General features: G+C 41.4%; 1 protein-coding gene across 1 annotated transcript in view; it reads right to left on the bottom strand.

The window, feature by feature from the left end:
* Positions 1-610: 610 nt before the first annotated feature.
* LOC149300688 (endonuclease/exonuclease/phosphatase family domain-containing protein 1-like) overlaps positions 611-16890 on the bottom strand; it is a 59791-nt gene continuing 43511 nt past the window's right edge. The window contains exons 4-7 of the mRNA XM_089484941.1: positions 8456-8590; positions 7169-7295; positions 1516-1710; positions 611-810 (exon numbers count right to left, since the gene is read on the bottom strand). Coding sequence (XP_089341067.1) covers positions 611-810; positions 1516-1710; positions 7169-7295; positions 8456-8590 — 657 coding nt within the window. The remainder of the gene's footprint in view (positions 811-1515; positions 1711-7168; positions 7296-8455; positions 8591-16890) is intronic.

Raw genomic sequence — 16890 nt, 5'->3', positions numbered from 1 at the left:
TCATGCAATCAGCCCCCAATATCATTACTGTCCACCCACCTGCTTCTGCAATTGTGAGGTGAGCAGGGGAGAGAAAAGTTAAGATCCCCTATAGCATATCCTTTTTTGTTTGCTGGAAAGGAGGTTTCATGTAAATGAAGGTAGTGAACAGAAATCAACAATAAACCATACAAAATAATTCCTGCAAATTTCACATAATTTCATTAATTTAATTGAGAAAAAAACGCTGACAGTGTTAAAGGTCTCATTTTTACAGTCTTACATTATTGCATCGCTTTACAAGAAATCATTTACAAATAAAAGGAAAAAAAATGGTTTCACAGAAATTTTAAAGTATTTTTCCTTTCTTTTTGTTTTCTATATCGTTATTCATTGTCCATGTCTGGCACATGAAGCGCCCACTGAAAGTTGAGTCTGAATGCTAGATAGCAGCTGATCTATCACATTAGGATATTCTAAAACATCCACTTACAGCATGAGAATTGGGAGGGTACTTGAAAACAAAACGTTAATATTTGTGATATGGAAAGCGTAGCAGTTCTGGATTAGGGTTCACAGTCGAAGCAAAAGGCGGAAACCCCTTGTTCCTTTTCTTTGCTTCTGTACTTTTTCATCTTTCGTGCTTGGTGTTTGAATCATTGCGTTCCACTGTGACTCCATTGGCTTTGGGAATAACTTCCTTCCTATTGCAGTCTCTGTCTATGTAAAATTCCGCCAGTACGGGGCAATGCTCCGAAGCCACCCCTCCCCAGGACCAATTATCTGGGATCCATGGATTAGTGAGGCCTTCTCTCACAACTAAAGAGTAGCCTACAATAAAAAATACAAATGTTAGCAAATGGAGGCATATACCAGAAAGTGCTTATCTAACATGTTTTTATAAAAATGTTTATCTGGGTTACTTTATTGTGATCAAAACAACAAGAGTGTTATCAGTGAAACCTGCCCGGGGTCTAGATACCAACTAGAACCAGTTGACCAACCCTGTAACTCATCACTGATCTACCATGCTGAAGATAGCATACCATTTTGGGCACTATTTTCATAATAAATTGTTAACCGCTTATACAGTTATATAGTATTGTGCTGTTCTTCTTAAGCATTTTGAAATTCCACAAGAGTGGTCCTTTTTAAAGCGTATCACTCATGTGCCATTGATGCAGTGGAATTAACTCATATCTCCCTTGGCATTTCAGAGGTCCAATGCTGGAGGTGTGACAAGAGGTGGGGTGGTAGGCATGGCCACTCACCCTGCCTACTCAGTTAGCCACCTAGTTATGCTAGAGTCACAAAGAGGCTATGTGGGAGCTGCATCAGCACAGACCTCCATTGTTTTTCCCCTCCCAGGGATCAGTGGAACTCCCCAACTGGTCCATGTTCCTCACTCAAAGACACTGGTACCCTCACCACATTTTCTTCTTTCCATATTCCTCACTGCCTGCAAAAGTGGGACAGTGGAGCAGCTACTCAGAACAATGCCCACAAATCTGATTGTTGGGAGGTATGATCTCTTACCTGTGAACACCTTCTTCAGGCTCTTGCTGAACCAGATGTTGTCTAGGGACTTATTCCCCTGTGGATTCTTTGTGCTGATGTTCGTGAAGGTGTTAGCAGGTAACAGGTTGTGCAATTTCTCTTTTCTCAGGCAATCAAAGTCATTGCTGTCTGGAGGAAGGCTAAAACTTCCCAAGATGATTAAATCCTTTTCACCTGAAACAGGAAACAACCAATCAAAGAATTAGAGAGTTCTGGAAAGAAGTGAGTTAAAGGGACTGTGATGCATTCTACAATCACTCCATACAACTGCTATATAACAGCTTTGTTTTTAAAGTTGTATATATTGTTATATATAAGAAAATGACACCCTTGCATTTTCATAATTAAAACCTCTTTGATTCTTAGTTAACTGTGTAAAGTACGTGTGTAGGGGGGGGATTTTAAAAATTGACGGAAAAACAATATATTTTTGTTCAATACTGTTTTGCTTTTTTGAAAAATCCTAACAAAATAAAAAAAAAAACTAAAATTAATTTATTAAGGTTTTAACTAGGGCTGCAACAACGAATCGATAAAATCGATAATAATCGATTATGAAAATCGTTGTCAACGATTTTCATAATCGATTAGTTGAATCGATTTTTATCGATTTATAAAATTATGTTTTTCAGAGCAAACGCTCTGAAAAACTCCCGTCCTTCTATAATCCGATCTCAAATAGAGATCGGATTATAACTCTAGAATCCAGACCCCCCGCAGAGCTGCAGGAGACCTGGATCCTCTCTGCCACCCGGTGAGGGTCTGTGCAAAACGCGCAGACATCCTCCGCTTCTCCCCTTCCGCTTCTCCCCTCCACTTCCGCCGGGGCTTCTATTACTGAACCCGGCGTCACGTGACCTTCCGGTGCGGCTTCCATCATGGAAGCCCCAACGGAAGCGGAGGGGAGAAGCGGCTGTCTGCGCGCATCACACAGACCCCTACCGGCTGCCGGAGAGGATCCAGGTCCCGCTGCAGCGCCTGCTGGGGATTTGGATTTTAGTGCGCGATGTGCACTGTGTACTGCCACTTCCACCTGCCCCACCAGGGGTTAATATATCAACAGAAGAAAAACAGGACAAGTAAGCAGCACTGGGTAAGTATTATCTTTATTTTTATGCTCATTTGCCCTGTGTTTCTTCTGTTGATATATTAACCCCTGGTGGGGCAGGTAGAATTTTTACGGGATCTATTAATTATGTGCATTTGTGGGGTTTTTTTATGTCTAGAATATTTGATTTATTGTCCATATATTTATATATATTTATATTGTATTGTGTATTTTTTTTGTCTATATTTAATAAATATAAATATAAAAAAACAATTTTAGTGATGTCAGTTTTTCTTATATCGGGGGGGCATAAAGGGGCTATAAGGCATATCAGGGGGGACAGTGGCATAAAGGGGCTATAAGGTGTATCAGGGGGGACAGTGGCATAAAGGGGCTATAAGGCGTATCAGGGGGCACAGTGGCATGAAGGCGCTATAAGGCATATCAGGGGGCACAGTGGCATCTCAGTGGCATATAGGGGTAAAAGGCATATCGGACATGGTGGCATATCAAGGGTAAAGGCATATAGGGGGCTATAAGGCATATCAGGAGGGCACAGTGGCATATCGGGGCACTGTGGCATATATATGGGGCTATAAGGCATATCAGGGGACAAAGTGGCATATCAGTGGCATATAGGGGGCTATAAGGCATATCATGAGGGGTATAATGCATATCAGGGGGCACAGTGGCATATTAGGGGACAAAGTGGCATATCAGTGGCATATAGGGGGCTATAAGGCATATCAGGAGGGGTATAATGCATATCAGGGGACAGAGTGGCATATAGGAGGTATCCCCTTATACCTCCTATATGCCACTCTGTCCCCTGATATGCCTTATACCCCTCCTGATATGCATTTCTGGGACAGAGAGGCAAGCTGGGGGTGAGATGTGCATAACTGGGCAAAAATAGTTTACATGAATATTTACTAGTAAAGCTTTTTTTGGTATTTTTTGAGTTCTTGTTAAAATATAGCTTTAATTATTATTATTATTTTTTTTTTACCCGATTAATCGATTAATCGAAAAAATAATCGGCCAACTAATCGATTATGAAAATAATCGTTAGTTGCAGCCCTAGTTTTAACTTTATTTCCCTTTGCTTTCTTTGAGATAAAAAATAAGTTTCAAGATTCTAGAGTCTAGAGTATATTCAGTAAAAAATATTCTAAAGTAAATTCTGCATATAATCTTGTATATAGTCTAATTAAATCATGCCTTTAAAAAAATCTTTTTAAAAAAAGGTAGAAAGGTAGTATATATTTAGTTATTTGAATATACATATATATATACCGTATTTGCTCGATTATAAGACGAGGTTTTTTTCAGAGCAAATGCTCTGAAAAATACCCCTCGTCTTCTAATCGGGGTCGTCTTCTAATCAGACCTCAAATAGAGTCTGATTAGGAGACTAAGATCCAGATCCCCCGCACCGCTGCAGGGGACCTGGATCCTCCTGTCTCACCCCCCCCCCCCATCATACACACTTACCGGTGCTTCCTGCTGTATTGCCGGGGCAGCGGGTTGACGTCTACGCGATCCGCGTAGACAACGTCCGCTGCAGCCGGAAGGAGGTGTGGCTAGCAGCGGGGGTTGTCTGCGTCCGTCGCGTAGACCTTCCCCGACTGTCAGAGATCTCTGATCTCTGACAGCCGGGGAAAGTATACACCTCCTTCCGGCTGCAGCAGAAGGCGACGTCAACCCGCTGCCCCGGCTGGAAGCACCGGTAAGAGAGGGCTGAGAGGGGAGAGAGGGGAGAGAGGAGAGAGGAGAGGAGAGAGGAGAGGGGAGGGGAGGGGGGGGAGAGAGTGTGTGTGTGTGTGTTAGTTAAATGGGGGCATAGGGCATTTCTGGAGTGGCGTTAAGGGGGCATTTAATAGAGCACTCTGCCTCCTGAAATGCCTTATACCTCCCTATATGCCACTCTGCCCCATAATATGCCTTTTAACCCCCTAAATGCCAGAGTGGCATATAGGGGTATAAGGCATTTCTGGAGGCAGAGTGCTCTATACAATGCCTTTTAACTCCCTTAATGCCACTCTGCCTCCTGAAATGCCTTATACCTCCCTATATGCCACTCTGCCCCATAATATGCCTTTTAACCCCCTAAATGCCAGAATGGGATATAGGGGTATAAGGCATTTCTGGAGGCAGAGTGGCATATAGGGGGTCAAAAGGCATACCATGGGGCACAGTGGCATATAGAGGGTTAAAAGGCATATCATGGGCCACAGTGCCATATTGGTGTGGCAAGCCTGGGGGCAGATGTGCGTAACTGGGGGACAGGCTGGAAAATACAAGAAATAAAAACAAAAAAAATATTTTTCTCAATCATAGCTTTTATTAAAAAAAATAGTTTACATGAATTAACATTTACTGGTAAAACTTTTTTCCTTTAGGGTCGTCTTATATTCAGGCTTTTTCTTTTTTCCTAAGTTAATATTCAGATTTTGGGGGGTCGTCTTATAATCAGGGTCGTCTTATAATCGAGCAAATACGGTATATATATGTGATTCAAATTATGTACAGAAAATAGTCTAATTACATGATTACATTTGTGAAATTAAGAATAGTGAATTGCTATACCTATGATTTATAATAAAAATTAAGAAAATTTATATAATCTTATTACCGCAATAGAAAATAGAGTCTTTAGTTGTAATTGATACCAACACAGAAAAAAAATGCAACATCACATAGGCTTTCAGGACCTCGGAGATTGAGAGCATTCTATATGAAGAAGTAAGCTCTGGGGTCACAACAGCCCCTGAACGTTATGTAGCATAACAATTTTTTCTATGTTTGACAAATAAACAATATCAACTTCAACTAAAGACTCCAGATAAAATGTACATATTCTACAGTCCATGTGAAGAAGTAGTCAGAGATGCATCTTGTACTGGGTCAGCAGCGGACACAAACCTTCACATCTGGTTAGATTCTCATGAGACAGCGCCACACTGTCCACAAAACACTTCTCTTGTAGCCACCTATTACTGTTAATGTTTACTTGGGTAAAGTGCGATATTTCAGGAAGACTAATTCACTTAACCAGCCATGTTTGAGACAATAACCGTGTAGTACGCACAAGTAAGATAACATTTCCACTTTTATAGTCACTATAGGGCTTATGGGTAAAATACATTAAACACTAAATGATCACGTCAGTAAAATTTAAAATGCTCTACACAATTAAATATATCTATAGATCTTTCTGTTTATGTAGATTGGAAGTACATGCTAGTAGTTGTAGTCTGCAGAAGCATGAATGCCTGAGGTTACCGATTCTACAGATGTCTTCGGCTGTCGTCTATGTCAATAGAATTTGACATGCTATTTTCATTTTAGTGTCCAGTTTATAACTAAGTTTAACTGTGTCTGCTTTAGCAGGTGATGAGATAATGTTGCTGAGCCACATGTTTGTATGGAAATCATCATGCCTGTTCCAATATAATTGGTGGCATACAAGACGTGTCTAAATCCGTGTACAACAAAGGTCAGGTCAAGACAAATGTAGAACATGTCAAATATGTCATTCATACGGAACAGCATGAATGGCTTTTTCACAAAACTTTCTCCTGGTGAAATGCAGATTTTCCGTAAGCCATATTATTTCTAGCAACATAGAATTTGTGTTTCCAAAGATTAGATACAATTAGCCATATTTATAAAGTATAATCCCAAGTGCTAAATGTGGAGCAGAACAATTCTGCTACTTTCCAAGGTATTTGTTCTGCATTCAGAACTTTGTCTTACAGTTCATGTTAAATAAATATAGCCCATTGTCTATTAACAGACTTGATTGGGGCTATTCAATAAACTCCTGAGCGTTGCCTCAAATTTCAAAGAAAATTAAAACAACTTGAAACTAGATGGAATTCACAGAGACAAGTTAAAATATATTGGAAAGTAAAGCACAACTGGTTCAAGTGAGCTGTTGGTTGAGTTGAACATTAACCAAAGCTCACAGTATATTCTACATGACACCTCAACAGGTGACCCAACAATATTTCAGCTAATTTGCATATTAAAGACTCCATTTCTACTTTGATCTCTTTTTAACTCTTCTTAATTTTTATATTGGATTGTACACATCTATACATCTTCCCGCATGTCAACCTTCCATACGATGACAATTATGATTGTGTAAAACAGTCCTAAATAAATAGGGGTTTCACGTGTATTTCCTCACTTGACTGACTTGTTTTTGAAAGGTTAGGAAGTATGCCGAGCATTTAGGAAATCACTGGGTTATAATACTGCCTATACATAAATATATATATGGCCTTGAAAAATGTAGCCATGAAGATAATTGTTTTACGGGACACAAATGCCTCACTTGTGCAAGCATAGTTTCAGGCAGTCCATAAAAATAAACAATGTTTTACACCACTTATCCACCAATAAAACCTTGTGTGTTGGGCCATAGTCAAGGAAATATCAATATCAACATGGAGCTAATGGAGAAGAAGCAGTTAGATGAATGTACATTCTACTGGCTGCCGGGAAACATTCTTGGAATGGCTGGAAGTGGCAGGCTGGGTCATGTTTCAGCGTCCAAGCCTCTGCAGCTTTACATACCTTTCAGAGTCTCCTGCAGTGCTTGGCCAAAGGTTGACGTTTTGTGGCTGTCGTTATGATTCTTTCCGGCTTCGCCAAGGTTAGGGCACAGGTGAATATTCACCAGAGTCACTTCATTTATTCCAACCTACACAGGGAGAAATAAATAAATAAGTATAATATAATATATATTTTCCTTGTTGTAGTTCCTCACACATATTGCTGCAGATTTCTAGGTTCGGTGCTATGTCTATTCTATCTGCTGTGTTCAGCTTAACTTCGTTGGAACTCACAACCACAGATTGTACATGACGCCCAATATCCCTAGAAAATTAGCAATAATTAACACCACCTAGAAGCAGACAAATCTGAATGGCTGTAATTCCTATAAACATAGAATTTGAGGGCAGATAAGAACCATTCGGCCAATCTCGTATGTCCCGTTTTTCCTGAAATAAAGATAATCTTGGTATTGATTTAGGATAACCATAAGCCGTTCCTCAAGATTGTAAGCTAGCGAGCAGGGCTCTCTCCACCTAATGTATCGGTTTGTCTTAGTCTGTCAATTCTCGTCTTGTCGTACCCCTTGAATTTATGTATTGTGTTAAGCGCTGCGTAAATTGTTGGCGCTAAATAAATAAAAGATAATAATAATCCCGGGCATGTTTAAATTCCCACACTGTATTAGCCTCTACCAAACCTGCTCGGAAGCAAGGCTGTTTATCTACAGCGTCCCAGTAAAGTTAAACTTTACATTAGTTATACATCGAACCCTCTAACCCTCTATTTTTAGTCTATGACCGCATGCTCTAATCTTTCTCCTCTTTTAAAATAAACATCCCTCATGTAATTTGTTAAATCCTTTTATATATTTTCAGTGTTTCTTTTAGGAAATCTATGTGATTGCATAGCAGGGGTACTTAGTTGTCAACTGCTGGTGCCCACCTCCCATGATCAAAACCAGTTTTCTCGTAAGCAATCTATTTCGCAGTTTTTATTATCATTTTTGATGTTTGGATTTTTTGAGATCATGCTCATAGCTTGATAGATGTCCAAAAAAAAATAATACTATTTTCCGCTGTTCTTTGTAAACGAGTCTAAGATGAAAATTTCTCTACATACAGAAGTGGACTATGGAAAAAGTCTCAGAAAACATCCGGTTTTTGGAACCGAGAGTCCACAAAAAAAACATTTTTAATTGAGCTAGGATGATCACTGCACACAATCGGACTATGGAATTTTCTAGAAGGAAGAGTGGAAAGCTGTCAGGCTTTGTATAATAAAATCCAGCTGTTGGTGAAGCATTACCTTGAAATGTGCGAGGAACGGGTGAGGAGATGTGTGCTTGCTGTTACCGTTGGTCTGTAGGCTTTCTTGTAAAGTGGCATTCTTCAGCTCAATGCCAGCTGATGTGTCCCAGAGAAAACCGCTAAATTCTGCTTTCTGGAATGAAAAAAAAAAAGAAACTTTAATGGATCATGGTTATTACTGAATAATGAGGTTGTTACACGATAGGAATCTGAAGTTTTATGGTGATTTATTTTACTAATTAACATCTAAAAGTAATTTCTTCCAATTCCAAAAACTACACATTCTGATGATTGCAGGTTAATTATATACATGTACTGTAAACTCACAACACTATATACTGTAATAGAAACTAGCAAACAAACGTGTAGAAACATCCTGTATTATATAATAGATCCTCTTTTTACATTAATATATAGGCTCCTTAGAACAAAACAGGCATTTTTATTTTAGTATATGTTTTGCTTCTGTTGCTTTTCTTAAAGGGGGTATCCTTGAAAATAGTTGTTTGTATAGAAGATTGGGCTAAGATAACTTGGTGCATGAACACATATAAATTACTAATATGCAGCTGCCTGAAACCATCACATTATAAAAAAGCACACTATTTTTGAATATATATATATGTATATATATATACAGTATATAAAAATACTAGTAATAAATACCTTAATTCAATGTGGGTTTTGCTTTTTTATATCTTTTCAACTATTTCAGTACCAATTGGGTTAATGCTCTTGGCAATAGAATAGAGTACCTACTCAATTACTTCAATAAATTTAAAGGGGGGAAGTGACACTTGCAAAATAAATCAGGTGACGTTTACTGAATGTTGCAGTACAGATGGCAATCATAGGGAGCAGAAAAAGTGACATGGACACGCAGACCACTGCATGCTAACTATGCACCAAATGGTTTAAAGGGACAGCTTACTGTGCTTGACAGACCAGCTAAAGAAGAATGCATATTAAAGTACTTTAATATGCATGCTTTAAAAAAAATAAAAAAACCTTAGGGAGAAGCTGCAGCTCGCTTTCTCCATGGTCTGAAGATTCCTGCCACTGATTGGCTGCTTAAAGCCAATTAAAGGCAGGAAAGTGTTTCCAATGAACCCAATGACATCACATTCTGCACATGTACACGGGTACAACAGAGCCCTCCCTGCAGTGTTCACAGGGCTAGTTCTGGAGCTAAGTCTATCACGTTCAAGGAGATGTATTCGGCTCAGAGGCGTATATAGGGTATGGCAGCCATGGCACGTGCCATGGGCGCCATCTCAAGGGGGGCGCCGGTGAGCGGCTTTTAAATGCCGTTTGTTTTTTTTGATGCGGAGGAGAGAGAGGGGCGCCTCCTCCACGCCTCCTCCACGAGCCCTCTACCCCCGTCCCGGTGCCGGCATTTCATGAAATGCCGGCACCAGCGAGCGGCTTTTAAACACTGATGCGGAGGAGAGAGCAACCGCTCGGCGCCCCTCGTTCTCCCCCGCATCAAAAAAAAAGAAGACAGCGTTTAAAAGCCGCTCGCTGGTGCCCGCTGCTTCACTGCTGGGCGCCGAAATATGACATCATATTACGCCGCTCAGCAGTGAAGCAGCGGGCACCAGCGAGCGGTGCAGGAAGACAGCAGCATCGTGCTCCCGTCGCTGGACTTCAAGGTGAGAGAGGGGGGGATATATAGTGGGTAGGGGGGAAGGTATATAGTGGGTAGGGGGGAAGGTATATAGTGGGTAGGGGGGAAGGTATATAGTGGGTAGGGGGGAAGGTATATAGTGGGGAGGATATATAGTTGGTAAGGGGGGGAGGGTATATAGTGGGTAGGATATATAGTGGGTAAGGGGGGGAGGGTATATAGTGGGTAGGGGGAGGGAGAGGGGGTAAAAAGTGATAAGGAAAGGAGAGGGGGTAAAAAGTGATAAGGGAGTGAGAGGGGGGTAGAAAGTGATAGGGGAGGGAGAGGGGGTAGATATAAGTAAAGAGTGTGCATTAATGTGTGGATGCATTGAGTGAATGAGAGAGAGCATGAGTTAATATGTGAATGTATTGTCTGAATGAGGGAGAGCATGAGTTAATGTGTGGATGAGTTGTCTGAATTAAAGTGTGAATTACTGAGTGACTGTAAAAGTGTTTGTGTATCATAGATGTATAATTGTGGAAGGGCAAAGATGGCACTAGCAGGAGGTTTGAGCCTTGGGGACCAAGATGGCACTGGCCGGACTGTTTGGGGACAAAGTTGACTTGTGCTGGGCTATTTGGGGACAAAGATTGTAAATCTTATGTGTGTAATCTGGGTGCTGGCCAGGTTCTATGTGGGCAGTGTGGACGCCAGGGCTGGCTTTGGGGTGCAACCTGTGATCTATGCCTGTAATTTAGGGGGTTTTAAATATACCTTTAATGCCGTGTTTTTATGTGAATTCCAATTGATTTTTACCTGCAAAGCTGGGTTTTTGTGTTATCCTGTAGATCCATATCTGCTATGCTATGTTTCCATACATTATTTATGTGTACCTGCAAATACAGGGTTAATATGTCTTATTCAGTTGATCTACACCTGCGATGCTACGTTTCAGGACTACAGGTCCAAATTTCAATTGATCTGGGTTTGTGTGCTGATCTATACCCGCTATCGGCAGCAGGGACTAATATTTATATATATATATATGGGCAGCAGGGGCTAGTAAATGGGTTTTATATATTTGGACAGGGGCGCAATTTCAGTGCTTGCCATAGGCGCTATTTTCAGTAGATACGCCTCTGATTCGGCTGAATCTGAATTTCTCATATGTATTAAAGTGCTTATGATGGCTGGAGTGTACCTAAGACACTGTACCTTTAGTGGCTCGGTGAGTTTTATTCACAATTCTTTTGCCACTGACAGATTTTCATTTGTTTTACGCTCCTCCACACATAAAGCTCATTATTTAGTGACTAAACTTCTTTTAAGTTTATGCAGTAAACGTTTTAGATGAGTTGTTGGGAGGTTACACATTTCATCTGATTGATATCACATTACAGAGGGCAAACTCTGGAGTGTTTCTCCAGCAAGAAGGGTTGGGTTAGCCCTGGGTAATGCATAGCTACATTTGTTGAGATGAAAGGTTTCAATTTGTGGTTTAAATGAAAATGACAATGAAATTCACCAATGAATGCTGGATCATCTTAAGAGAAGGTTTCTGGACACCATAGTGTTCCCGCGCCTTCTCACTCCCACACCTGCTATCACAGCGTGCTATTTCCCGCTTTACCTATGCAGTGTGCCTACCTTTTCCCTAGTATAGCCTTCCTACAGCCTAGAAAATATAAAACATATGGTCACCAAAGGCAGGATGACCCAATGTCCTTCTTTTCAGGGGCAGACCTCAAATTAAGACTTCTCTCTACAATTACTATTAGACCCTGTTGGTGTCCCCTGAACCCATTATATTTGAACTTGCAATGAAACACATCTGCCAGTCAGCATCATTATATTAATTGGTTCCAAACACAAATCTTCGCAACTCAAAACATACAGTATGAAAAAATAAGTAATGTGGGTAGAAAATACTAATATAATTACATTAAAAAGCCCCCTGATTTTTTTTTTAAAACCATTGCTCAGCTTGTTAGTATGGATTTATCCCATTATCCATAATAGACCCACCTCAAAAAACTTGTGTTTACATTGAGGTGGGTCTAGCTGTAGCTACAAAAATCCACTTATCTGCGTGCATCTAACTTCATCACCTTTGCATGGGTAAAAGTTATTATAAGATACCATGCCATTGCCAGATCTTGAAACAATATACTTCCACGATCAATAAGATTCCATTAAACTGGTATTAGTGGCAATCTGCTTCCTGCCAACTGCGCATACTCATCAACAACCTATAAACTGCCTTTTATCTCATAAAAGATGACTGCTTGAAATAGCATTACTGTAAGGCTTTGTCTTCCCATGCAGGTTATATGCAGTTAATTGCAAGTAAAAGCTTTTTATTTGATCATCTCATTGGCTCTAATTCCCCTGTTCCAGTGCTGATGAAAGGAAGAAATGGGGCAGATTTAATGCGCTGGGGAGACAGAGAGAGACAAGGAATAATGCAGCATCAGAGTTTACTGATATAGAACATTTACTAGTGAGAGTTATTAATTTGTTGACAGCACTGGCGAAATCCTTTCAACAAAAAACAAAATGAACACATGGCTGATGGTGCTGACAGTGCCAAAGCAACTGTCTGAATGAGAACTAAGGGTGGCTTATTGGTTCTTAAATGGAAACTTTAGTGTAACTTATACTAATACCGTATTTGCTCGGTCGTCTTTTGTATTTGCTCGGTCGTCTTATAATCAGACCTCAAATAGGTCTGACTATGAGACAACTAAGATCCAGATCCCCGCAGCTGCAGGGGACCTGGATCCTCCTGCCCCCCCCCCCCGCCCCACTTACCGGTGCACCGGAGTCCCCGGTGTGTAGCTGGGGCAGCGTGTAGATGTCTACGCGATTCGCGTAGACAACTTCCGCTGCAGCAGGAAGGAGGGGTGGCTAGCAGCGGGGGTTGTCTGCGTCCATCGCGCAGACCTTCCCCGGCTGTCAGAGATCAGAGTTCCCCTTCCGGCTGCAGCGTAAGTGCATGGGATCTACACGCTGCCCCGGCTACATGACAGGAAAGTCAGAAGCACCGGTAAGTTTTGGGGGGGAGAGTGTTAAATGGGGGGTCATAAGGCATTTCTGGAGGCAGAGTGCTCTGTGAAATGCCTTTTAACCCCCTTAATGCCACTCTGCCTCCAGAAATGCCTTTTTAACCCTCTATACGCCACTCTGCCTCCTGAAATGCCTTAAACCTCCCTATATGCCACTCTTCCCCATAATATGCCTTTTAACCCTCTAAGTGCCAGAGTGGCATATAGGGGTATAAGGCATTTCTGGTGGCAGAGTGGCACATAGGGGGTCAAAAGGCATATCATGGGGCACAGTGGCATTTAGAGGGTTAAAAGGCATATCATGGGGCACAGTGGCATATAGGGGTATAAGGCATTTCTGGGGCAGATGTGCATAACTGGGGGGCAGGTTGGAAAAAAGAAGGAAATAAAACCAAAATATTTTTCTCAATCACGGCTTTTATTTTAAAAAAATAGTTTAGATGAATTAACATTTACTGGTAAAACTTTTTTCCTATAGGGTCGTCTAATATTCAGGCTTTTTCTTTTTTTCCTAAATTAATATTCAGATTTGGGGGGTCGTCTTATAATCAGGGTCGTCTTATAATCGAGCAAATACGGTATAATGTAATAGATTGCAGCCCCACTATCTACAGCAATCATTTTTTTAGCAGTCGCTTTTTTCAAGATATGTGGGACACCGCCAAAGCCCACTGTGCTGCCTTGGTCCAAGTATGAAATGCTGCCACTCAACCAAAATCACGCACATAGCTGTTATGTTATATCATGATTATCAACTCTCTCTGCTTTCTCATAGCCCCGCTTCTTCTCTTGCCTCTTCTTGTTCTTGTCTCCTTCCTTCATCCGCTTCTCCCCTTTTCTTCTTTCTTCGTTTGCTTCTCTGTTAACCTAGCCTACTGGTGCACAAAGAGGCACACCATTTAGAAATAAAGAGAAACCAGGATTGAAATATGAAATTGGGGATCAAGTCTCCTGAAAATGGGGAGATCTAGTTCTCCTATATCATATACATACCTGGAAACTCTCATGGTTTAAAGCGCTGCTTCCCTGGGTCTCTTGTTCACTTTGCTCAATCTCTGGGCAGGGGAGCTGTGATTGGTCACACACTACTCTTCCCACTCCTCCTCCTAGTTAATCTAAGGGTATCTGGGTATTGCGCTCCCCCCATTGCAAGTCACTCCCCCCCCCCAGAAAAGGGAGAGCTCTGGGTGGCACACCCTAAGAAGTTCCTAGATGTGCGTATATATTTACCCTTCTCTCTCCGTTATAAATCAACGTACACAGAAAAAGTAAATGAATGCTGGGATATACTATGTTCCATGTACATAAAACAGATTATATTAAATGCACGTGTTAGTAAAAGTACAATATGGTCTGTTGATTAATGTAAACTATTCATATACGCATCATTTACTTTGAGAACTTTTCTTTCAGCCACAGGATTTACTTCTAGAACCTAAATACACTTGGAACTAACAAGCCACCCAAGCAGTGATGTTTTCCCATTTACAGTATATATATAGCCTCTTCATGTAAAAAAACCCAAATGAAACATGGAGATCTTTAAAGTAAAGGGAGCCAAGCTTCAATACATCCATTTTAAAATCAGTACACTAAGGTATAACCTGGATTATTAGAATGGAAGAAAGCTATGTGCACCATGGAGCCCAGTTATCCCTGTCAGTTGATAATTATTAACCCATGAATGAATTACACAAACATGCCAGCTACCGGAATCCTTAGCTGTACTTACACCGCTGTATTCCCCAAGGTTATGGGTCCCATGTGTTTGAATCACAAACAAAAGTGGATGAATGTGTTTCCCTATGCCTTGTACTATTACTGCTTTATACCCTCATTAACCAAATCCCTGTTGATAGGTGATGCTCTGTTGTCAAATATAACTATTCTTGCATCAGCAGAGTTAAGTGTACCAGGTGTGAGACATATGGGGTTTTTGAGGGTGCGAGGGTTGATAGCTGGGAGACCCTTTTATGAGACTAAGAGTATCATTTTTGACCATATAAGATCTATAAGCACTCATTAATTCATTCATGAACCTGTTTTATATATTAGTGCAGGTAATTTTTACTTCTTTGTCAAATACAGAGGTACACACTCTGTTTATCACCTTGTAGCCAAATGTAGCTAACAGTACTTTATTACATACATTTTCATAATCATCCTTTAAATACACATATAACTATTTATAACCTCTTCCCCTTCTTTTTAGATCAAAAGTCCCTGAGCACATTTGCATGGAGGACCAGAGGAAATTGGAAGGAAGTTCTTACAAATAACACATTTTACAATTATTTGTATTGTAAGAGTGCTATTATGTAAATTGCTTGGCTATTTTGGCTATTTTATAAAAATACTTTGGCAAACTATCACAGAACTAAAAGTACCTCTTACATGAGAGGTTATATGCCACCGTTCCTACAATCAACTGTTTTCAGCACATACATTATCACAAGACTAATGGGAATTAACCCATCCCGGGAAACATTTACTGATCTATAGATTATAAAATATCTTAATATATGCTATATATTTTATGTGTAGGCTGATGTGAAATAAATACTTTGGGCAACGTGGGACTGCGAATCAATGAGATATGTGACGGGACCGACCTGTACCCCGGCTGGGTACGCCTGCCGAATGTTGCTTCTTCCGCCCCATGGCCACTGGGACACCCACGATTAACCCCTTCAGCGCCAGACAGAACCAGGGGCTGCCTTACCACTGTGGCTAGCCGAAGCTGAGCTACACAGTGGGGCTATTGTCCTGAAAAGGACAATAAGTGATCATAGCAGAGGACACAGCTCTTCATGAACCTCGGCGGCACTGTAGTATACAGAAGTATAGCAATACAGTGCTCTACCGCCCCGATAAGGGCAGCGCCGAGGCTTACCTCAATAACAAGGCAGGACTAGTAGTGAGGTAAGAAAACACTCGGGCTTATACACAGTCCAACACAGGAAAAAGGCCATAAACCATGTCCACACATGCCCGCCCAGTCCAGCGCCACAATTAGGCCACCGATATCCTGTCCAAAAAGCGACGTGATCGGTCGCAGGGACCCCGAGCGGTAGCAGTTCAAAGTTCAGCCGGGACAAGCCGCCAGGTAGCCGGGCGCAGCTTCCGTAACCGCGCCGACTAACCCCGCTCTCCTGGAATCCACAGGCGGCTGGGAATCTACAAGCGGCTCCCTCCCCGGACCACCCTTGGTCGGCACCCCCACCATCCGTGGGGTATCTTCATATGATAGTGCCGTGGTCGGGCCGATGGTGTCCGGGTTATACAAGGTTAAAAGTCTAGGGGCAGGACACGTGGCACATGGATAGGGTAGGATATGAAGGAGAACACAGTATACACAAATAAACACCACATATATGGGGAAAGTACATAAATCCACACGTTAACCCTGGATTGTCGCAACCACTACGACAGACGGCACCAATTAATCTGGGGCCAACACAAGGAAGAACAATAAAGTAGTATGTACAAAATGCAAGTGGTATACACACAATCTAGACTACCACCAGCAAAGGCTTGTGTGCTGGTAGCTTATTCTGTGCAGATGTCCAGAATGAAGTCAGAGGACATTTTAATGAGGAAGTTGATGCTGCTATAAAATCAGCATAGCATTTTTCCTTATGAGGAGGGGCATAACAATCATGGTCACAGGGGCCTGCAACTCTAGGGGGCCAGGGTGTCCCCTGCGACCACTAGTCTGCCCATTTAAAGCCACTAGGTGCAGGTAATACCTGCAGCTAG

Source organism: Sceloporus occidentalis, unplaced genomic scaffold (genome assembly GCF_023333645.1).
Source record: "Sceloporus occidentalis isolate IW3139 unplaced genomic scaffold, rSceOcc1.0.p SCAF_23, whole genome shotgun sequence".
Taxonomy (NCBI): Eukaryota; Metazoa; Chordata; class Lepidosauria; order Squamata; family Phrynosomatidae; genus Sceloporus; species Sceloporus occidentalis.
The sequence above is the reverse complement of the archived record's forward strand: the minus strand, read 5'-3'. Positions and strand labels throughout refer to the sequence as shown.